General features: G+C 42.9%; 1 protein-coding gene across 1 annotated transcript in view; it reads left to right on the top strand.

Moving 5' to 3' along the window:
- LOC123968068 (glutamate receptor ionotropic, NMDA 2D) overlaps positions 1–24,386 on the top strand; it is a 43,719-nt gene that overhangs the window by 5,079 nt on the left and 14,254 nt on the right. The window contains exons 2-8 of the mRNA XM_046044549.1: positions 10,492–10,831; positions 11,171–11,377; positions 12,375–12,641; positions 15,821–16,149; positions 17,332–17,446; positions 23,055–23,260; positions 23,870–24,038. Of these exons, the coding sequence (XP_045900505.1) occupies positions 10,544–10,831; positions 11,171–11,377; positions 12,375–12,641; positions 15,821–16,149; positions 17,332–17,446; positions 23,055–23,260; positions 23,870–24,038 (1,581 nt within the window). The 5' untranslated portion in view covers positions 10,492–10,543. The remainder of the gene's footprint in view (positions 1–10,491; positions 10,832–11,170; positions 11,378–12,374; positions 12,642–15,820; positions 16,150–17,331; positions 17,447–23,054; positions 23,261–23,869; positions 24,039–24,386) is intronic.

Below are 24,386 nucleotides of genomic sequence, written 5' to 3'. Positions count from 1 at the left end.
GAAGAAGAAGCACATCAAGGTTCTGGAGTGGCCTAGCCAGTCTCCAGACCTGAATCCAATTGAAAATCTTTGGAGGGAGCTTAAAATTCGAGTTGCCAGGCGACAACCTCGGAACCTGAATGATTTGGAGGCTGTCTGCAGGGAGGAGTGGGCCAACATCCCTGCCGAAATGTGCACAAACCTCGTCACCAACTATAAAAACCGTTTGACATCTGTGCTGGCCAATAATGGCTTTTCTACAAAATATTAACATGCTGTTTGTCCAGGGGGTCAAATACTTGTTTTTCCTCATCAGATGGTTATCAATTTTAATAAATTCATATGATGTGATTTTCTGGAATTTTCTTTGGGATTCTGTCTTTCACTGTTAGAATGTACATATGATTAAAATTATAGATCGTTGCATTCTTTGTAAGTGGGCAAACCTGCAAAATCAGCAAGGGGTCAAATACTTATTTCCCCCACTGAACATTTGAGTGCACATCACAGACACACAACAGAGGAAAGGAGGATGAAGAGAAATAATGAAAGAGCATGGCGCAATGTGCAGGAATGTTATGCGGCGCGCTGCGTTTTGCAGCAGTATGGTGCGGTCCTTCATGATGATGGATGGGACAGGAAATGACAGCATAAGTGGTTATTAAAAAGAGGAAATGGGGGCATTTATTAAAACTATGTTAGCCTGTGTCTGCAGCCCATGTCGCATGTCACCCTGGGCTGCTGTGTCATGCCTACTGATCTGTGAGACCTCCCCGCGCTACAGGTAGGGCCAGCTTTGTTAAAACCCTTTGTCATTCTCTTCTCAAAGAACCCAGCAGCTGGCATTTATAGCAGGCTTTGTACTGAAGTGACTGTGTCGGATTTACTAGGTGCAGGTGCCAGGTGCAAAGTTGAACCTGTTTTACTGCCTTATCACTTTATATAAAAAATAGCTTTTCTCTTTTTTTTCTATCAAGTTTTAATGTGGAAATCCTTCATAAATAGGTGTGGACTATACAGCTGTTACAAATGCAAATATGTGTTGTATTTTTGCACTTGAATGGAATCTGCACAGCGTGTTATCTACAGTACAACAAGGAGGTAAGGACAAGGAAGGAAGAGGGAATGTCAGTGCATAGATGGAAGAAAGCCTCTGAGGAAGATAGTTTGATGGTCCTAGGCTTGTGCTTCATATCTGCATGTGAATAGCTCCAGCTTTGAAAACTGGCCTTCTGATTTGAGACAGTCTTGAAGATCCTCTCCTGGTTTTGGACACTGAAAAGAACAAAACATGCTTGGAATGCAAATAAGGTTTAAGGTTTCATTTTCAAATATTTTCATATTGAAGCCTTCTCCTGGTAAGTGATTAGGAGTGAATGCTCTCCTTTCCATTATGTAATAGCACTTTCAATCTCTTTTTTTTTTCAAATAAGCCAATAAATGACCCCAACCTTGGTATGGTGCTGATCAGGCTCATCAAGTTGATTGTAATGTGATCTCTTCCATGATACAGTAACTGTAGCATTTTCTCTATCACAGGCTTCAGCTTTGGGAAAAAGAGCCACTCATTCACACATTTTGCACTGAGCAGTGATGGGAAATAGCAAGGAGATCAGTTGTTGGCACTGGATGCTCTGCGTCATCTATACCCAAATATTAAGACTACTGATTACAGTTCCCATTACACAATTGTCCGTAGGTAGTGTCACTTTGTGAAGATCTTTTGGGTACATACTGGATGTATGCATGTGCATTCATGTATCATGCTTTTGTGTGATTTCAGAGATATGATAATGTTGACTCATCACTGATGTGTAAGTGCTGCGTTCATGCCATATTAGAACAGTGGTAAAAAATGGGAAAACCTCTTATTTGGACTTAGGAGTGTTCACGCATTATTTCAATTATTATTCTATTTATTCACACCAGATAAATAAAATGAAGCCTAAGTTAGCTATATTAGTTGTGCTACACATATTTAGAGGTTCATCAACAAGTGAACCAGAAGCAAACTGTATATAGCTTATTTTTATCAAGATGAATCAGTTGTATTAGTGTTATCATTAGGATTTTATTTAGTATCACCACGTAACTGCCAGTGATGGCGGCTTTGCAGCCATTTTGCTGCTTGTTTTTTACCACTTGTTTAGACACTTGTTTATAACTGTCAGAAATTTCTGATATCTCATGACATAAACTGTTTTCCCCTCCCGGCTGCTTGTAATTACGTTCCGTGCAATTTGATGTGAAACCATCATAAAGAGCTGTGGCCATCTCAGGCTACTGAACACCTCTTTCAAGAGATTCTGTGGCTTCATGTGTCAAGACTTAAAACACACAGAAGACAGATATTTTATTTATTTATTATTTGTTGCTGTGAAACAAACATCAGAGGATTAGAGGGCTTCTGGATTTGTCTGTGTGAAGACAACACGGTCGGGTTCTGACATTCGACTCACTACCCTCTCACCACCTTTTACTCTTGAGAATCATCTGAGGTGCCATAAAAAAAGCTTCACTTGTCTCAATCCTCAAATTCCTCTCCCCTGTTGGGCTTCTGTCTGCATGAGAGTGCATTTCCTGAGCTAAACTGATCCACCAACGTTTACAGGATAGGCTGAAGAGTTTCTAACACCTTTGGTTATGAGCGGGGGGGCAGAGCCAGATGTGCTGTGAATGCAGCTCAACCTGTGCACAACGTTGTAACATTGCAGCCTTAGATTTTAAGAAGACAGAATCCGGCTTGACTCCAGCAACATGTGGTAAATGCTACTGAAAGAGACTAGCTTACCATTTCTCTCTTATGCTAAAATGTTTGTGTGTATGCGTAAGGGCCACAGAGTACCTGTGCGCATTCATCCATGCGTGTAAAGTCTGTACATGCGCATCTGCTTGTGTGATTGTGTGTGTGCACCTGCCTGTGCGTGACCTTGTTCAAAGGCACAGTGAAGGTTTCCCACACCAGTTTAATCTGTTTTTTTCTCAGAATAAGATTGTGAATCATTACTATGCAGAGCTAGGTGCTTTTTTTCTGCTAAGAGTCTTGAGCAGCTTCCTAGTTTGTAGTTGTTACAGAATGTTTCACCTTACAGGTCCTGAAGGGCTGCAGTGTCGGCTGCTTTTCATCTTGCTCTTTTAATTAGTGACTGATTTAGATCTGGCTAGGTGATCCCAGTGTCTGGCCAATCAATGAGGGTATTAATGGAAGCACTGGTGGAGGCAGAGTGGAGCAACATTGTCGCTTTGTGACTACTGGCACTAGAAAATAACATAACATTTAATGTTATTGTTAAAAAACTGAGTATTTGTTCCATGCCTTAACATGATACCACTAAATTCTAAATATTCCCAGACTTATTTCTACTGTCTCATCCCATCTGCTGAAAATGTTTCATCCAATTTGTTCCTGATTTCAATCTCAATGCCTGCTTAAAAAACAACAATCAGCCAAGCATTTCATTCATGGAATGTACAGTACATTATGTAAATGCACAGAGTGAATGCATGTTTATTCTTAGATGATTGCACTGTGTTAATAGCGCTGGAATATTGAAGATGATTTCCCCAAACACAAAGCCCTCAGAGTTTTTGGATGCCAGTAAAAGGGTGAGCAGTGAGAAATTATTTCCTTTAAAACAAACATAATAAGATAATCCCCTAGGTCGTGTGTTGTAAGGACATCTTGACAGAGGATTTGGGAAGAAACTACAGAAAACAATTTATATATACATTAAATCCAGTAAATTATGTGGTATTATAGTCAACCTGGGAGCAGAGGGGGCTGGCCAGGGAGCTCTGCTGCAGACCTCTGCTCCTCACTGTACAAGATGTCAGGTGTTTAGGTGGGGAAATGAAATATTCTTGCTCCTTGGCTGGCCTTAAAGTAAGCACTTATATTATACAAGCATTGGCAATGGGCATATAAACTACTACGTAGACTCCTTACAAAACCATTTTTTATTCATTCTAGTTAGTATATGGCATTTAGGCTCACTGAAATAATACCCTGCATTCTGTTCTGTGAATTCCTAATGCAAGATCCACAGACACTTGACTTTCCACATGAAAACATATGACCTTACTGATATTTATGTCTGAACACTCATGAGGGTAGTAAACTATTTGTAGCAGAGAAGATAAAATAGAGACAGCTGTAAAACTCAAAATAATGTATATGCGTGTTTGAATGAACTTGCAATGTCCTGAGATTAAATGGATGACAGGGGGTTGAAAGATTTGAGCACTACTACAATTACTAGACATGTTATATTAAAGCAAAATTAAACACATTCTTCACTTAGGTAATTATACACCCTGAACTGAATGCTATGAGTTAGAGAGATCTGTCTGGTGTGCCAGAAACCACAGTGGGTAGGACTAAGACATTTCCTTTTTTGTTAAAAAATGAGGTCAGAGAATGGTTAGCGCTACACTGTGGCAGGGTCCAGGGTCAGCTTCATCTCATTTCCATCAATCCATAGAGGGAAGAGAAACAAGGAGTGTCCTCCCATTCAAGTAATGAAATGTATCCCCTGAATGTATGGAAGTGAAGTCCAATTAATTGACACTGTCTCTTGGCAGAAGTGTTTAATCCTAACCCATGAAAAAATATTTGAATTAAAAGGCAAGATAGCTTAAACTTTGGAGTGAGATGCGTTTTGTACGGCCACATGGAAAATCAAGGGATACGAAATGAGAATAAAATGGCATTTTGCTGTGAAGAAACATCAAAGTGAGATGTCAAGGTGACTGTTTCATGTTGCTCTTGTAAAAGGTTACAAAATACAGAAAGGACAAATGGAGACTACCAGCTATGAACGAGCGTCATGCTGAGATTTCACTTTTCACTCTCCTGTAATAGCACAATTTATATAAAATAATATATATTTTTTGCATTTGAAGGCAGATACAGTAGACAATGTAGAGAAGGCGTAGAGGTACAACACATTGTAGTTTTATTGCACACCTTCAAAGTATTTATTTGTAAAACAGAAAAATAAAAAGAAGAAAGGAACAGTCATTTTAATCTTCAATTGGACAAAAAAAATACCACACACCATCTGATATTTGTGTGCCCCTGTGTGTGCAAGTACCTTCTATTTGTCTTAGATTTGTAAACCACAATTTATTTTTCATATTCAATATCAGCTAGCCCCTCAAATTTAACTGTTCCACATAAAACATGGTGTCACATTTATCAAAGCGACCAGCTCTGATCTTGTTATCAGCCTGTGGCATTTGTAATTTACAAATATTGTGTGTTGCGTTTCCCTGTTAGGACCCGGTATCTCAAGGGTTTGATAGATGGCTCCGACTTTGTCACTAGAATGGCTCATGATAGCCACAGCTATGAAGTCAGAGGGAGGCAGCAGCAGCAGGCTATACTACTGCTGTTTACAGCCATGCAGTAAAAACACACAGTACTGTACGCCCTGCTGCTGCACGCTGCGCTACTCGCTGATCACTCTGCACACTACGCACAATGGGAACAAGAATCGCTCGCCTGCCTGGTGGCTCTTCGGCTCGACAGGGATCAAAGAGTGAGAAAGAGAGATATAGGGAGAGAGAGAAATGAGAGAGAGGAAGTGAGGGAGGGGAGGAAGTGGAGAGTGAAAGAAGTACAGGACAAAGACATGTGGAAGGAAAGAATGGGGGAGGGCTGGGGGGGAAACAGGCAAGGAGTTGTAGGAGGAGAGGGAGACAGAGAGAGGAAAGGGGAGTCTGTGAAAGTAAGATGGTGCAGTTAAGCGATAGAGTGACTGACTGACTGAATGAATGAATGAAGGAATGAAAGGATGAATGAACAAGTTACCAAATCAACTGACTGAGTGAGTAAGACAGACTGAGTGAGGGAGGGAGGGAGTGTATCTGCAAGCGTGCTCATGTCTGTGTGTGTGTGTTTTTGAGTGAGAGTGTGTGCGGGAGTGCATGAGTGGGTGAACAAGTGTAGCAGGACAGAGAGAGAGAGAGAGAGAGAGAGAGAGAGAGAGAGAGATTGGGAAATGGAGAAAGAGAGGGAGAGAGGATATGTGCCGTCAGAGAGGACACACTCCAGTGGCTGTGATTGAAGTATGGGCCAATTAACACGAGGAGCATTGAGCTCCAGCTGCACTCTTCTCTTCATTCCTCCACTCCCCCACACTGCCATATTACCCCACATGACACACGCACGCACGCACACACGCACACACGCACACACGCACGCACACACACACACACACTCACATATATGCACACTGTGGGCACCACACTGTGCCAGCACTTTATCTTATCTTTTACCATAGTACAGCTATGGACCCAAGGAAATTATAGATGCTTCATACAGCAGCGTTCTTGAGCACACTGCAGCCCTAAATGTAGACGAATTTAAAAAATAAAATACATTTTTGTTCACTTTCAGAGGAGGCTTGGCTCTTGGCTCTTACAGTGACTCTCAGAGACGCTGCAATTTCTTCTAACGGTGTACAGTAGGCTATATATTAGCCTGCATATATTTCAGATGTTTTGTGTTGGCTGTGGAATACTGCCTGTGCTGATTCAGTGCAGCCTCTGCCATAGGCGGCAGGGAACAGGTCCATTACTCTGCATGACAGACTGGAATGAAGCAGCAGAGCCCCGATGTGGGCAAAACACAACTCTGAACACTGCACTTCCACAACTCCACACTCCAGACTCGGCAGACTCCTTCCCCATTCACATTTCCCCAGCAGATCCGATGCAGCACAAGGTCTGGCACGCTGCCTCCACTGGAGTTCAGTGGGAGAGGGGCTCAGAGGCGTGGATGCCAGCAACCGACTTCTACCCGAGCGGTTCCCTCCTCTCTCGCAACTCACTCTTCCAGAGTCACCGCAGGCGCTCGCTGCAGCTGTAGTATGTACAGTTTAAAACATTGTGATTGTTTCCTACCATCACACTGACACCAAAAATCAATTTTTCATTTGGTGTTTAGAGGCTATACAAGTTTTTTTTGTCTCTTTGGTGTTTGCATGAATAATATAGGCTTCACTGTAATCCTCTATAGATGGATATACCTTCAAAGTAGTTGATTTGCCTGCAGCGATGAAACTGCACACTTCTTTTGATATTTTTGAAACTAGTGAATAAGTTGTTGCAAAAGCTGCACATACAGTAGTTATTAATTCCTATAGGAAATCATTTTGAATCACAGTGAGCACATTACGCAGTGTAAATGAACTGTTTGAGCAGAGATGTGATAAGATGTGTTTTGATTGTGAAGTACTGGCAATTTTGGAAGAGAAAGAGACTGGCTTGCCTGCATGAATGTTTTCTCTCTCATCTTCTTGATTAGCTGTCTCTGTCAGCCTGAGAATATTCCTGCTCTTAAGTACTCGGTAAATATTCCTGAAGGTGTTTTTAGTTTGCTTCTAACAGTCGCTGGCATGTATGCCAGCTTCTGTGGTGCTGTAAATGCCACTTTCTTTGTTTAAAAAGACAAACTAAACACGCTCAGTGGAAGAATAAGTATACTGTAGATACAGTAAGCTGCTTAATACAGTGATTGACAAATTGAGAGATCAACAATGTACAATACAAATACTTAGGCGTAAGTGCTGATATAATGGTTCAGACAGCAAATGATGATTGAAGGTGTACACACTATGACAAATTCAAAGTTTTAAAGTCTAAAAAAATCATCAAAGAAAGCACTCAAACACTATAAAATTCGAAATGTTTTCAATTCATCCTTCTTTTCTTTTGTAGTCCATGCAGTCACATTCAAGAAAAGAATATATCACAATATTTTTCGTACTAGTGATGAACACAATCCTGATATGTCCCAAAAAACCACTGGCTTCCAAATAATTCAATTATCATGCGATGGACATATCCTGGCAAAGTTCGTATTAATAAAGCACACAGGTTTAAGAAATGGCTAATCATGTCTCGATAACTAACTAATACTTTCTTACATTGAATCCTGGTCAAGGAATACATACACGTTTTGACAAACTGATCCCAATTTAAACATTCCCTGGGTTGTAGGCAGTCCCTTACCAAATATTTATGCAGTATTAACTGTACTGAATTAGAAGCGGCGAGAGGATCGTTTTTTAAAGCTTGAAGGGGGAAAAAATATCCTAAAATGTGAACATTTGCATTCTAACAAAAGATTCATTTACAGCAGCAAATCAAATGAAACAGTAATCTCTCTTTCTCTCTCCCCCCTCTCCTTTCCTTTCCCCTTCTCTGTGCATGCTTTTCAGTGCGAGTATGTGTGTGTGTTCACTGTGAGCCCCCTCACTTCACGCTTTAAATGATTCAGTTTGCAGAATTGGAACACATAATGAACTATATAGTAAGATATATTCAGATGAGCATTTGATTATAATTTACTTGTGCTTTGCCTTACTGTAGCAGCGCCTCAGTGAGATGTTGCACGTTCGATAACAGGCCAGAGTACAGTGGATACTGTATATAGTAATACACTGTGTTCACACTTTCAACAAGGTTCACTGCGATGGAATGGCACACGCTGGTCTAGCAGTGCAACGTGAACGCCTCATGAGAGTGAAATACAGCGACAGGCCTAACAGTTAATGTCTCAGAGCTCAGCATTGTAGAATATAGCTCCACCAAATAATATGTACCTGCAGCTTCGTTTTCGCTGTCCCCGTCTCTATCTCTATGTCCTTCCCATTCTTGCCTGTCACATCTTCCTCGGCTTAAAGAAAACAAAACAAAAAAACAACAAAGCACTGTTTTTTTCCTTCTCCCCTTCATTATTACATTCTCCTTTTTTCTTCTCTCCTACTAACAGGTCTGTCTCTCCCTATCTTTCCACACCTCCATCTCTTTTTTCTTACCCGTATCTATCCGCCTCCCTTATTCGCCCTCTCATTCCATCTCATTTCACCACTCTCTCCTTCTTTCTCTGCTTCTCTTTTTCTCTGTAGCCCCCAGACTCCTCCACCACACACACACACGCACACACCCACACACACACACACACACACACACACACACACACACACACACACACACACACACACACACACACAGCCCTGTCACTCAAAATAGGAGGTTTGGCAGTGTATTTGTTTAGGCCAAACACGTATACACATCTCAGTAATCAATATTTCTTTTCCTGCTACTCTCCTCACATATTTTACGCCACCTCCCACCGTCCCACCCCACTTTGTCCTCTCCTTTTTATCCTCCTCTCCTATTCTTCCACTCGGCCTCCTTCCTTCCAACAATCAGTAAGTCTATCTTAAGTCATTTGCGCTGTGTTTACAGTACCTTTCCATTCTATTCATTTCGCTGCTTTCTCCCTTCTTTGCTCCCTGTCTCTCATTCCTCCAGTTACTTTTTCTCCACAACCCTCTCTTCTTTTCTTTGACGCTTTCTTTTTCTATCCAAAAGACTGATCAGGGTCAAAGAATTGGCAGACTGTGACAAAGAGAGGAGAGTCCGATGAAGACAGAGTGAAAAACACAGAGGAAAAAAGGGGAAATCGAGGCGAGTGACTTTAGAGGGAATATTATGTCAGCAGACCTCTGTTAATCAATGCAATTGTGTTTGGTACCTGAAGCCGTGAAAATTGGGAGGAGAGATGGGGAATATGAAAAGACGGAGCACGAGACGGAACTGGGAGAAAGTGAGAAGGAAATGGAGAAAGAAAGGGAGGGCAGTTGGCACCAGAAGTAAATTGAAAATGATGTGCTTTTTGTGCGTGTGTGTGTTTGTGTGTGCGCGGCTCACATATTAACCCTGCTATCTCCCAGGTAGTCATTATCTTTCCATGTGGTTGTGTTTGTGTGAGAGTGTGCTCATATATTTGTGCGTACTGCATTAACCCTCACATCGCTCTATCATTAAGCTGCTCTACGGGCATAGTGTAGCAATGCATTTATCTTGCGAGTGTTTGTGTGTATATTCAAAGCAGTGTCTGTGTGTGGATGCAGTTGTGTGAGGGCGAGTGTATTTACACTGATCTTAATTGTTGTTATCATTCATGCAGCACAATAACCACCTCCGCCCCCATTTTTGTCTCTGGCTGCTATTAACTCTCTCTCCCTCTCACCCATCCTTCCCTCTAACAGCCAGTTTCTATTTTTCCTCATATTGTTCCCTCTCAGCCTGCAGCCTAAATAACACCCATTTCATCTTCTCTCTTTTTAGCTTTCTTTTCCTTCATTCTATAGTTTTCCCCCACCTCTGCATTCCATACTCGTTGTCCAGTATTTTCTCCCGCCAAAGCTAACTTTTATTACCCCATGATTGGATTCAGAATTCATTACTCTGTCTTGCCTGTATGCAATCTCTGATCAGTTTCTCCTTCTCACTCTCTCTGTCTACACCTAGGGCCTGCTTCTTTTCTTTCTTGCTACCTCCTTCCTCTGTTCTCCTTCTTTTTCTCTCTTGATTTGATTTGATGTCCTCTGTACTGGACATTACAGAAAACCAACAAACACCTGAGTCTAACTTAATTTCTTCTTCTCTTGCTTCTTCACCTTCTTCTTCTACTCTTGCTGTCTCTCTTTCTTTCAGGCACCCTCTCTTAGTGCGATATATATCTGCCTCCCCCCCTCGGCAGGTTGCCATGGTCGCCATACCTACTCTCTCTCTCCTATTGGTCCTGGCAGAGTGGGCAGGTCTGGTGGATGCCTCCCCCCACCTCCTGCTCCGGCCCAGCCTGCGGGAGCGCGATGCAGGGGCCATGATGAACTTCAACATCGCCGTGATCCATGCCGGTGCTACGGTGCAGGCGGAGGCTGCGGTGGCGGGGCCTGGGGGAAGGGTGCTCTATCCCGGATTCGGCCGGGTATTCGGCTCCCTGGGGGAGAGCGTGGTCACCCAGTGGGGCTCTGCCAACGTCATCTGGCTACAGGTTGGACACTGTCTTCTCTACCTACTGCACATTCTGCCTTACTTGAAGGAAGGGAATAACAATGACCATCCATTATTCATACTCACTTCCATTATTTGAGCTGAATGAGCAGCACACTGCTGCTGTTGTGTGGGCCCTGCTGAATGAGCAGGCATCTGGCTCTGCTCTTTGACCACAGCATGTATTGTTAGCCAGACATGTCATGCATACTACAGACACTATATGAATAACACAAACCCAAGACACACTACCGTAGTTGGTCAGCTATATTTGTCACTGTCTTTATCATTCTCTTTATCTTTTTTCCCCTCTTTCTTCATTCCTTCTATCATCTCCCAGGTGAACGACAGTAGTCCTAAGACGGTGCTGTCCCAGCTGTGTGAGCTGCTGGCGGCACGGCCCCTGCAGGGTCTGGTTTATGAAGAGGAGAGGCCCCCTCGCACAGCCTGGGGTCCTTTGGCCCCCATGCTGGAGTTTGTCTCTGCGCAAACAGGACTGCCCATAGTGGCTGTAGGAGGGGGAGCGGGGCTGGGGAGGATGCCACAGGTAGGAGGAGGGAGGTTGGGTTGGGGTGGGAGAGTGAAGAGGAAGTGTTTGCAGATTGTGTGCGTGAGAGAGAGAGAGAGAGAGAGAGAGAGAAAGAGAGGAGAGAATCACAGGAATACAAGATGGCAGATGTCCCAGACGTGTGATTGTGTAGCTCCAAATATGAGGACTTGTGATGTTATTTAGATGTGTGCTGTATACTGAAGCAGTATGAATGGAGAGGCGCTCATATTGCCATTACAACTTACAGTGTCAGAATGTTGTGCAGCCTCTTTGTGAAGAAAAGGTTTGGGGAAGTGCCGGTGGGACGGAAGGGAAGTTGAAGGTCAGGGTTGCTGATCTGCTGAAACTCTGTAATGTTTGATCTGTAAATGGCACCAACTGGGGCTGTTGCTCTGCCTCTGATGTTCCTAGGAGGGAGGCAATGAGCAGACATGGGTGTGTGTATGAGTGAATAAGAATGTGTGTATGTACTGTACATTTGAGTGCAGGTGTGTATGCACCAGAGAAACTAGTGTCACATGCTTTTCACCACCAAACGGGGAGGGGAAAAAAGAACACAAAAAGCATTGCATTTGTGCTTACAAATAACTGTTTTAACCATTTACTCTTGAGGAATTAAATTGTAGCACTTTGATGAACTTCCTTTGAAGATGTACCCTTGCCTAGTCCTCATCCCCTCCCATCCCCTGAACAGCCTTTTTAGAAACACTCCCTTCTGGACGTCATAGGAGAATTCGTGCAACAATCCTAGCTGTTTTAGCCCTGCGGCTGCAGGAGTGCTGCTGCTCCATAAAAACTTCAAGCCCCGTGATGCCTCGATGTTGTGCATAAAGATGGAGCAGTCCAGAGAGTTGTAGTTCTTTGTAGTGAAAATGTTGTCTGTTTCTTCCTCACTGTTTTGTAGCTGCATTTTAGACGCAGTACAACTACAGAGGATGCATTTATTTTACAGTGAGATTTTAAACCAAATGTGCTGCTCTCTTCCCCAAATCAGGAATCAGGTTCCATCTTTCTCCAGTTCAGCTCCTCTACTGCCCTCCAATTAGAGGTCATCTTTGAGGTGCTGGAGGAGTATGATTGGACAGCCTTTTCCGTGGTGTCCACGCGTCACCATGGCTACCAGGACTTCCTGTCTGTGGTGGAGGGTCTGACGGATGGCTCGTTCATTGGCTGGGAGAAGAAGAGTGTGGTGATCCTGAACGTGACCGACGACCCTGGGGGGTCACGCACACGCAGGCTGCTGAAGGAGAACGAGGCGCAGGTGAGACAGGGGGGAGGGAGGGGGGAAAGGGGGGAGGAAAGGGGAGGAAGTGCTGCGAGTATCATTGGGGGCCCCCTTTCTAACAGGTGGCTTCCCAGCTTTTTCCTTCCTTCTTCGTCTCTCCCTCTGTCCCTCCACATCTCTCTCTCCCCTCTCTCCTCTATCCCTCTGTTCTCCTCTTCCCCTTCCATCTGCCAAGGCATAAAGAGTTCAACAGTACAACAAAAACCACAAGTCAATCTGATTTGCTGGATGGTTGATGTGTGAAGATTTCTGTGCAAAGAAGTTAACCACTTAACATAGATTTCCCCTTGTTTCCCCTGTAGTAGCTTGGAAAAAACATTATTCTAAACTGTCTGACAGTATCATTTATATTATATATCTGCTTGTTCCAGCCAGTGGTGCCCTCAGACACTTTTCATAGGAGTGGCCAGATGGGGCTACTGAAAATCTTAGGGTGGCACACCAAAACCATAACCAATTGTATCAGGGCTGGTCTGTGGGTTTGAACAATATTGCGCAACGTGAGTTAGAAATGATCACTATTGGTTGCTTGTTAAATGAGATGGACATGGCCTGTAAACCCTCACCTCTGGAGAGTTTTTACCTGAACATCACCTTATCTAATTCACAGTTCTATTTTGATTTATTCTGTTTCCAAACTCTCTATATGTATTTCACTTTAATTTCCCTTTATTTTAGTTACCTTCTCTATATATGGTATATATATGGAGTTGTTAATAACATTTATAATTTATTTGGCATTTTGAAGGTATAACAAAAACTCCCCCTACATTTCAAATTCAAAATTTTCAAAAATAAATTCATAAATGACCAGAATGACTTGTGGTTTTGGCTTGTACCTCTGGTGTGTTTCATTCCTTCACACTGTATGTCTACTCCCTCTCCTATCCCAATGGCTTGCTCATTCCCCCTTTCCTTTCCTAACTTCTTTCAAACTTCCATTTTCCCTTCTCTTAACTTTTTAAACATTTTTTTCCCATCCACACTAACTTTACCCTTTTTTTCCCCCCGCCATCCTTTCTTTAACCTACTCTTTGACACCATGATCCTTCTGTGTAATCTTTCACTCATCTCTGAGTTCTTATGCTTACCCCCCTCCCCACCTCCCCTTCTACGTTTGTTTGCCTGGAGACAAGCTCACTCTCCTCTGCTGCTTTCCCGTTCACCTCCATCTCTGTATGGCTATCTGTCACTCTCGCAGTCCATTTGTCCATTCCCTCTTGCTGCATGTCTTCCCGGCCACAGACTCGGCTCTCCGTTGGCTCGGTTTAGTCTGGGTCTCAATGTCATTGCTAATGTCCCAGCATGGCCGCTGCAGCTCTGCGTGTGTGTGACTTTGTTTGTGTCTCAAGTATGTGCATGTGTATTGGATTCCTTAGACTCCCGTCTGCTAGTGTCACTGTAATATAACATACTGCCTGCAGCGGGTTGCCGATACGCAGTGCTTGCTTTTTAACCCTCTTGCTTTTCACAACAACCCCCCTTCTTTTAGCTTTTCTTTACTGCAGAGCTAATAAATGCTTTTGATTGCTTAGTGATGCTCTGGATGCTTGCATTACATGCGCTCTCTCTCTATCTCTGCCACATATATGGTAATGTCCTCTACATTGTAGATGATGCAGGTCTCTGGGTCAATTTCTACTCAAATCTCTCACTGTCTTTTGCTCCATTCTTCTTCCAGCTTCTGCCATGTCAGTATTTCTTCTGCTCTCCCCCTCTCTGTCTGTTGTATGTTCCTCTCTTTCTCCATTTCCCGTCTTTAGATATTGTGTGTGTCTGTTTATAACTCTGATTCTCTCCTTCCCTCCTTAATTCAGTCTCCCTCTCTGTCTGTCGCCCTCTTTCTCCCCCCTCCCCTCCTTCCTCCCCCCCTCTGCCACTCTCATTCCTTGCCTAATTCACTGGAGGTTTATTGGCATACAGGCAGGATTGTTTTGCCAAGCCATTACAGTTCAAAATTCAATGAAGGCACAATTCTCAAAATGTGCGTTCAGTCTGTTTCCCTGAATCCCCCCTCCTCTTCCTCTGCCATGAAAGAGTTGTCTTCCTCTTCCCAATTTGTATCTTTTCGTCACTCTGTCATTTTTTATGTACTCCTTTTATTTTAAATGCTCTCACTGTTTCTTTCTTCCTCGGGTATGTGTTAGCACCCCTCCCCCCTCTGTCTTTCTGCTCAGCTCCATCTTCCTCGTGTCGATCCCTTTTTTCTCTCTGCATTTCCCCTCTAACCCCTTAAAACCCTCTTTGGTAAACGTCTACCTTCCTCCCCTCCCTCACCACCCCTCCTTACCTCAGCATTTGCAGCAGAGAGCTCAGCCACTGTCACTGCTCTGTCTTTCAACGTTAAGTTAGTCTCCCTTTAATGTTTTCTTCTCTCTTTCTCCCCAGCCTCACTCCATCATCCCCCTTTCTTTCGCAAATATCTATTATCTCTCCAGGCCCTGATTTCACCAAAATATGTCATCCTTTGCTTTTCTCCCCCACCCACCCCTTCTCCTTTCAGTTCTCCAAGGAGTGACTTTTCTGTTTTCCCATCTCTGATTGCTTCCCTCCATCTGCTCATTTTGCCCCCCCACATCTCCTGTTGTCTCCAGGTCTATTCTCCGCCCTTCTTTTAATAACATGTCAGAGTTTAACCTCTTCCCCATAGTTCTCCCTTAGGTATATTTTGGTCTTTGTCCCTCCCCCATCCTCCATGCTTCTCTGCCTCTACCTCTCTATTTCTCAGCTCTTCCACTTACATTCATTTAATTTCCCACTATTTGTTTTACTCCTGTTTTCATTATTCATAACTGTAACTTGTTTCATCAGGCCCAAGCTCATTAAGCACTGACCCTCATTGCCTCCTGCACCTCCTGGATAGTACACATCACATTCAGCTGTGCAGTTCTCTCATACGCCTGACTCCCATGAACCATATCACATCAGCTTACAGCTATCTCTCCTTGTTTTTTCTCGATATGGCCTTTTCTATCCAATCTCCTCCCCTCCCGTTCAGGTGCACCTCTGCTCCGGCTCTATCTGTCTCCCCTTACTTCTCCCACCCTCTGTCTCTCTCCACGTCTCCCCTGTCCCCTCCTTATCTCACTAGCGTGTATGTGTGTTTGTGTCTCCCCTCGTCTCTGTTCCCTCCCTGCCTTCCTACTGTTCTCCAGGTACGCTTGCTGTACTGCTCCCAGGAGGAGGCAGAGCTGGTCTTCCGAGCCGCCTGGGCCGCCGGTCAGGCCGGAGCCTCGCACATGTGGTTTGCTGTGGGGCCAGCTCTCTCAGGTTTGGGCATGGAGAACCTGCCCCGGGCTCTGTTTGCTGTGCGGCCCCAGGGCTGGAGGGACGAACCTCGCCGGAGGATTGCTCGGGGTGTGTCTGTGCTGACTCATGGGGCAGTGGCAATGCGCAAGGATTACGGGACCACGGGTGGGCCGAACTTTGTCACCAACTGCATGACGGATGCCAATCAGACCCAGAGACTGCGGGGCAGGATGAGGTGAGAGGGAGATAAGAGGAAAGAGGAACACTCTAAGGGCAGAATAGGAGGAGGGAAGGAAGAGAAATGTAAGGTTGGGGGGTAAGTACAAGGCAGTTGGCAGACTCCAGACAAAATATGTGAAAAAGGAAGAAAAATAAGAAAAGAAACAGAGACAGGATAAGGTCTATGAAATAAGTTGGTTCGGTGCCAGATTGAGATGCAAGGTGTATGGGTGGAGTTTGTAGATTTAGTGTCAGAGAGCAGGCACAGAGGGGTTATCTGAATTTGGAGCTGGCTATCATCCATGCAAAATAGATGTTGTTGGTGCATGTAGTTGTGAGTTTGCAAAATTACCCCAGCATCTGTAGCAAGCGGACCATGTCTCATGTATATTAATGAGGCGACTTTAATATATTCCTCGTAGGCTGTGCAAACAGGCAGCAGCACACTCTAACAGGTAGTCCAAGTGGTTCTGGTTATCATCTTGGTTAATTTTTAAGCCCAGGCATTCTTGATTCACATACACATGATACTGAATAGAGAGGCTGCTCTGAGTTTGGTCACTGTGAAATGAGCCAAACTTGCAATCAATTAGTTCATTTGCACCCATTTCTGTAAATGAAGCACAGCACAAACAATGTGGCAATTAAATGAAAATGATTTATGGATTCTTCCTTCTTTGTTTATAAACTACATCCAACAACAGAAGAGTAAGATGTTTTAATTTCCCTTTTTTTTGCACTGCTACCTGCTGTTCACTGTCTGTAACTACATGCTGCTGCTCCATATGAGGGTTTTTGTCATGTAAAAAAAAAAGTTTTCAGGTTTTGTGTTTTGAAGCCAACAAGATGACACGAGGAGACAATTAAAATGAATCTGTCCTGTTTGATTCTCAGACAAACTATAGATCTTGCAGCCGATGCAGAGAGCAGCGCCTGTTTGACTTCAAAGGTCCTGACAATTCTGTGCGTGTGATCATTTGTCTGTAGATTTGATAAACAGACAAGTCCTCACTGTCACCATAGAGGTGATGTGACTTAGTTTCAAGTGAGAAGAGAACAGGGCAGGCTCACTGTTGCATAAACAGCCTTATGATATAAATGTCCTCCTCATCTCCTCCAAGAAAACAATTAGGCAATTTGCTAATATTTTGTCTTTCCTGTCATTTACTCACTGTCGGCCTTTTCCATCTTCATGCAGGTATTTCGGCAACATCACACTTGGTGGTCGGGATTACTCCTTCAATGGTGACGGTTACCTGTCCAACCCCTTCCTGGATGTAATTTCCTGGACACCTGGACGTGGATGGGAAGATGTAAGGACATAACATCAGTTCTTTGTCTTCATGTGCTCTGACTCTCACTTTAGACTGTAATTTTGTCCTCTGCGAACAACTGCAAGGACAAAAGCGCCTAGCAATTGAACCCAGGGCAGGTTTTGTGCTGATTGGAACGTTCTTGAGTTTTAATCTCTGTGAACCAGATGAGCAGATCCGCGCTGCATTGGCATCTGAAATAAGAATATAAACCTGACAGTATAGTAAGGTCACATGGCTTCATTCTCATGTAAAGTTCAATATGGCTATCAGTGCCTGAGGCTGAGGAGAGAAGTTGGCTGCTAACCATTTGACCATGCTTTATGTGCTCCTTCTGTATCTGTTCAGTTTCAGCTGTCTCTCTGTATCTATGCTATTTCCTGGTTAAAGCATACTCACAACACTACCACAAATGCAAACATACAAATGCACACACACATTTAAAAGCGCAGAAACGATCAGCTGGTCACAATTTTGATAATTGTTGTTGAGTTTCCAGCTTCTAAAATGTAAAATTTTAAATAAATTGTAAATTGAATATCTTGGGGTTTAGGACTGTTGGTCTGACAAAAACAAGCAAGGTGAGAACATCACCATAGCCATTGGGAAATTATGATGTATCAATAAATCAAAAAAAAACAAAAGTTAACAAGATTAAAGGGTAGGGTCATATGTGCCATTTCGTGGTAAATGATGGAGGACAAAATCCACAGCCCTAGTTTTATGCAAAAATGCATTTTGAAGTAAAGGTGAAGCTAAGATGAATTCTTTAGTCTTTAAATGTACATATGGGCATGAGAGAATTGTTTGTAGATAGACTTTAACAATATGAACTTGTCCTTTAAATCGATAATGAAAATAATCATTAGTTGCAGCCCTGTAGTCATACACACCTACTTGTACATTTCATCCTTTTTCATTTTGCTAAAAGCAATGTTCTAATGTTGCTCATCAACAGTATCTTATTTGCTGTCTGTGTTTTCAGGTATTTTACTGTAAAATGAAATGCAGATTTATATAGCGCTGACGATTTCTGGGTGTCATTACCATCTGGTTGTAGAAACACTATTGTTTTGTGTTTGAGTGTCTTGAATACATAACTACATGTGCGTCTACCAAGCAACAGTACCCCTGGCATGTCATGCATATTCTATAAAGCTGTGGTTTCTTCAGAAATCCTTAATGCGAAGCCTCGTCACCTGTTGGAGATGTTTTCCCTTTAATACGCTCGGATTTTACTCATGTCAGTGTCAAAAGAGAGCGTGAGGCTCATTTTCTCAACCGCACACCAGCACCTCAACACCACGCTGTACATGCATAAAGACACACAGCACACTCAGAACATGCACTCTGCAACTGAACATATTCACAAACACCGCACAAATACAATACTGATGCACCCACACAAGCTTCCACACACACGCACAAATACACACATAGGTGGTTCTCAGCCTCCTGCTGGTTTTAACAGCCCACCAGAGTCCAGTCTCAGCGTGTCATAACATGCTGACTCCCGCCTTATCCCTCAAATCCCTTTCAATTAGAAGCTCCTGCGCTGGTCCTTCGACTCTGTGCAAACCCAGGGTACAAAACCTGCCCACATACACACGCGCACACAAACAGTCCACATGCTGAGAACTTACACACAGACCTCTACATGTGTGTGCACACAAATGAGGGCAGATAATGTATGTATGCGTACATGCTTACACCCTTCTTGCATAAATCCTATTGCATACACCCACAATGAAGATAAGACGCCTGTATCTGCCTATTCTGCACATCCACGCTGTTGGCTCTCCCTGAATATTTAATGTTCTCTTTACAATGACTGCACCATTACCTAGAGCCCGGGAGCACCCAGCTTAGCTTACTGAAACACTGCAGACTAGTTCTGAAGGTTGTCCAGCATTAGCATGGCTTGTTTCAGCTACAGATACAACACACAGAGCTTGATTTTTCAGGATATTACTGGAAATTAATGAATGTTTATTTAAGCCATGCACAGTGGCTAAAGAATAACATTTTAGTTTAAAGTCGAATTCAGCGCCTAAATGTATTTACTCCAAACCAGAACACTTTCTTTGCCTTAAAAATTTCCAGCAATTTGAAATGTCTGAAGATGTATTTTTTTGGGTGTTCTTTTTCTGACGTGTGTGTGTTTTTCTTGGTATTTGTCTGATATAGTGTAGTGTGTTCTCTTGTAAGTTTTGTTTCCCTGTGTTCCCCGAGGGCGTTGTGATTGAGTGTCTGATGCGAAGCTATGGCCAAAGTACAGCTGAAACACTCATTGTTGCCACCTCTCCTCTCTGACAGTGCTACACAAAGCTGACAAACTTTACTGTACTGGCCTGCTTAAGCACTATGTATGTATGTGTGTGTGTATATATATATGTGTGTGTGTGTGTGTGTGTTTGTGTGTTAACTGTATATTTTCATGTATTTGTGTGTGCATGAGTATTCTGAATATGCACACTTTCTTTTGTGTATGTCACAAGTTAATCTTGTCACGACACATAGACAAGACTTTTATCAGGTGATTGTGCCAAGATGTGTCAAATGATGCTGTAAGAGAAAGGTTCACAAAGAAGAAAGAAGGGAAAAAAGACTCTACACTGAATCTTCTTGGGTGTGGTTCTGCCTTGTGCTGCTTTCAAATATCTGAATATGTCAGGCACCAGCATCCAACACACCCAGAGTGCACATAAACAATGCAAAGAGAAGGGCAAAACAATGATACACCCAATGGGATGTTTGACAGACATTTTCAGGTCAACAGTGAGTGGACACAGAACAATGTGGCATCACAGAATCATTCAAATCATTCTGAAATGGCATCTGTAGCCCTGTGTCACCACTGCACATGTGCTTTTTAAATGTGTAAACGCCTCTAAAAATGCATTTTGACCAGAGCTTGTCACATAAAAATTCTTCAGTCAAACTACGTGAAATCAAACTTCGGTTCCAGGCTATTCAGTGACCTAGACATAAGGCATATGGATTTCTCCTTGCCACAGAAACATCTCTGTCACCAGAGCTCCCTCAGACCATTGTTTGTGCAAGCATGAATCTGTGAGTTACTTGCTTTCATCCTACTCAAAAGCCATTATATGTAAATGATTATTATTTTGTGCAATGTATAATTTGACACTAAAGTAAATGACTAGTTCAAACATGTGATAACCACCGTGACCCTATCAATCAGTGCAGCCTTTGCAAATGCAAAAATGTGTCCGGTAATTGCTCCCAACCCACTTCACAATGAATATTCAGGGCATGGTGTTCTAAAAAAGACAGAGTGGGCACAATAACTTTTATACCTGTAGAAAATAATGCAATCCAGCGCCATAACCTGCAGTAGATACAATCGTCGAAGCTTATTACACTCAGTTTTTGTTGCCATAGTGTGTACACAACACAAAATAAAGCAGTCTAATACAGTTATTACTGCGGGGCATTTGTATGGGGCTGTATTATGTTGTATATGTTAATGTTATTGTGTTGACAAAGCAAATGTTTAAAGGACATGGTACTGATATCAATGATATCAATACAAAACAAAACAGGCCTTTTTATTCTATTTAATGAACAATTATTTAAAATTTAGTGGCTATTAAAAGTTAAACCCCGTGATTAATGGCTAATTTTATAGCTTCAAAGTTTCATTTTTAAAACGTGATGGATGCAGTGTTTCAGCATGCATAATGAAAGTGGTTGTAGGCAATGGTATCAACTATCAACATAACAGTAGCTAATTAATAAATCACATTAGAAAACACTCCACTTAAAGCCTATATATAACAATAATTATTTTTCTGTTCATTAGCGGGCTTGGCATTAAATAGCCAACTGCATAATGTAGATGTGCCTTACATGAAAAAACAGATTTGTTTAAGGATATCACCTGTGGCCCAACAACCACTATAACTCCCCATACTACAGTAAGTTAGCTCCTACCACTATCTGCAGTAAGTGTCAATATTGACTCATTTTGGTCAATTAATGTGTTCAAATAAAAGTGTCGGGCAAGTTATCATTTTAATAAATTTCTCATTTTGAAAAGTACATAATAACCTACTTTAATAACTCAAGAGCAACAGGTGTGGTTAGCTTTTTATGCAACCCAGCTTTGTCTAAAGTCATCACACCGACACATCTCCTATATTTAACATGTGTACATAAACAAGTAATGTTAGCCAGCCTACAGTTTAATATTTACCACAGACTCTATATTTACTGACCATCGACAGATAACGTTAGCTTAGCTCCGGTGTGCCGAATTCTGCCTGCCTGCCGAGAATTGCATGCACCTCGCGGGTGATAACGGTCATTTATGCTGAGAAAAGAGGTGGATGCAAATCTCGGCAGGTAGCCTACAAAATTTGATCTGCTGAATTATGCATCCACCTCTTTAGGTCTTTATCACCACATATATTTACTGAATTTCAAGGAATGGTACTTCTACAAGTGTATTAAAATATTAAAGACTCTAAACGTTCATAAAATATATACTTCGAATCACCATTGATGAACCCCACAAAGAATATTATAGCGTTTAAAAGCAGTATTTGGAGGTGCATGCAATTCTCAGCAAGCAGGCCAAACTCGGCATAATCGTGCGTTCCATGCGAACCGGTTGTGAGATCACACAGCACTCTCCACAAGTCCCGGTGTGACACCAAAATGTGTGACCTATCAGATTCTGTGACCCAAATGGCAAGTTAAGCGCCAGAGACGACGATGTGAAGCAGTTGCAGTTTGGTTGGGTTTAGGCACCATAAGTACTCGGTTGGGTTCAGGTACCGAAAGTACTTGGTTGGGTTTAGGCACCAAAAGTACTTGGTTATGGTTAGGAAAAAATCATCGTTTGGGTGTAGTCACAGAATCTGATAGGTCACAGATTTTGGTGTTACACCTGCCACGAGACTCGAGTAAAGCAGCATGTTTTACACAACCTCCAACTGTGAACAAAACCGCTGGTAGTGAGCTAGCTTGGAAGAGAAAACGCAATGAGTAAAGTTAGAATGAAGTACCTTTTATTAGGGGTTAAGGTCCCAGCCCCGTCTATACGGTAACATTAGTCCGTGATTCGGTCACAGAGCGATCCCTCTGCAAACCTTAAGGGGCAGTCAAAACCTTTACCTGTTATCCAGCATCTTCAAGCACCTGCTGCGCAAGCCGCGGCAGGTGCAGCCCAGTCTGGTTACGTCCTATTTTATTATTCCAGGCAATCAGGAGGCATAAAAATACCTATAAAGGTACAACCAGTGGCTGGAAAACAGGTACGACGAATTTCGTTGTGTTACGGAGTGCTGAGGTCACAAATGATGCTTTCTGCTGGATGCACGGATACAAAATAAATATCAACTCTTTTCATTCTAACTTTGAAAGACAGTAAACAGGTAAACCCATACCAACCTTTTCCACTAAATCTAGAGACAAGGCAAATGTGGGTTGACCCATGTTTCTTTTCAGAGTTGTTGTTGCTTTGTTCATCTTCTAAACAAAGAGGGTATCTATTAAAGTAAAATAAATATTGATTGTGGTAGAAATGTGTGGGTTTGTGTTCTCCACCTGTCTCTAATGTTTCTCTTGTCTGTTCCCCCAGGTAGGTTGGTGGGAGAACGGCGTGCTGAGGCTTCGGTACCCAGCCTGGTCCCGCTATGGGCCATTTCTTAAACCACCTGATGATGCCCAGCACCTGCGCGTTGTCACGCTGGAGGAAAGGCCATTTGTCATTGTGGAGCTTGCAGACCCCGCATCCGGGACTTGCATCCGTGACTCAGTGCCCTGCAGACGACCCCTTAACGCCAGGTTTGAATCCTTTGGATTTAAGACAACTCTCTTATATTTATTATTTTAGGTTGATGTATTTTAAGTAGGACTTTCAATTGTTGACTTATTCCATAAGATAATGTTTCACCCAAAGCTACAATTTTATAGCCATAAAAAAGTGGTAATAGAATAATAATCAGAGATAAAAGAATAGTAGCCCCTCCACTTTATTTACCAGTGTTATGAATGGAGTTTCTAAGCTCCCATGATGCTATCCAATTGAGGAGACATCAATCACTTATCAAAACTGTGGTCTCTTCACTCCCTGACCATAATCAATAACAGACTGCTCTCCAGAGGATCAGTGGAATGACTCAGGGGTCTGGAATCAGATATAAGCACAGTGGAGCTTTATGGTTCATCAGCTTCTGAAGAGATGACAGCTCCTATCCTACACTGGTCGATCAAACCTGTCACCAAGGCCTCTCGCCACAATATTCCTTCTGTGTGACCATTTTCATCGGTTTTGCTTCCTTTCCTTTCCTCTCGTAACTCATCCAGTGTTGAAACACACCATTATGCCCCAATCAGGAGGCAGTTTATAAGGCTTTTTGTTTGACAGTATTTACTTATTTTTTCTTCCTCCAGTGCCATCCATGAAGGTGTGGCTCCCATGAAGCAGTGCTGCAAGGGCTTCTGCATTGACATCCTCAAGAGATTGGCCAAGATTGTCGGCTTCACCTATGACCTTTACTTAGTGACCAATGGGAAACACGGGAAGAAAATTGATGGGGTTTGGAACGGCATGATTGGAGAGGCAAGTCTTTGTTTGTGTAGGGCGCCTGTGGTTCTGCCTGTCTGCCTTTGTGAGCAACGTGTTCTCAATGTCAGTCCCGTGTCACTTGTGTATGTGTAAAAGGTGTGTGTGTGTGAGTTTATATTTAGTGTTGCATTCTCAGTCAACAAGCTGCATAGTAGCGTTCCTCAGGCTGTGCTCCTGCGTCCTGGGTGACCAGTTAAACGCTATGTGTCACATCAATCGCTGTGAGAGTTATGGCCACTTAAACACTGCCAGCAATCAGACAGCTATCATTTATAACCCACGCGCGCGCACACACACACACACACACACACACACACACACACGTGCACACACATACACCGT

The sequence above is a fragment of the Micropterus dolomieu genome, linkage group LG03 (genome assembly GCF_021292245.1).
Source record: "Micropterus dolomieu isolate WLL.071019.BEF.003 ecotype Adirondacks linkage group LG03, ASM2129224v1, whole genome shotgun sequence".
Classification (NCBI taxonomy): Eukaryota; Metazoa; Chordata; class Actinopteri; order Centrarchiformes; family Centrarchidae; genus Micropterus; species Micropterus dolomieu.
This window is presented reverse-complemented; position numbering and strand designations above follow the sequence as displayed.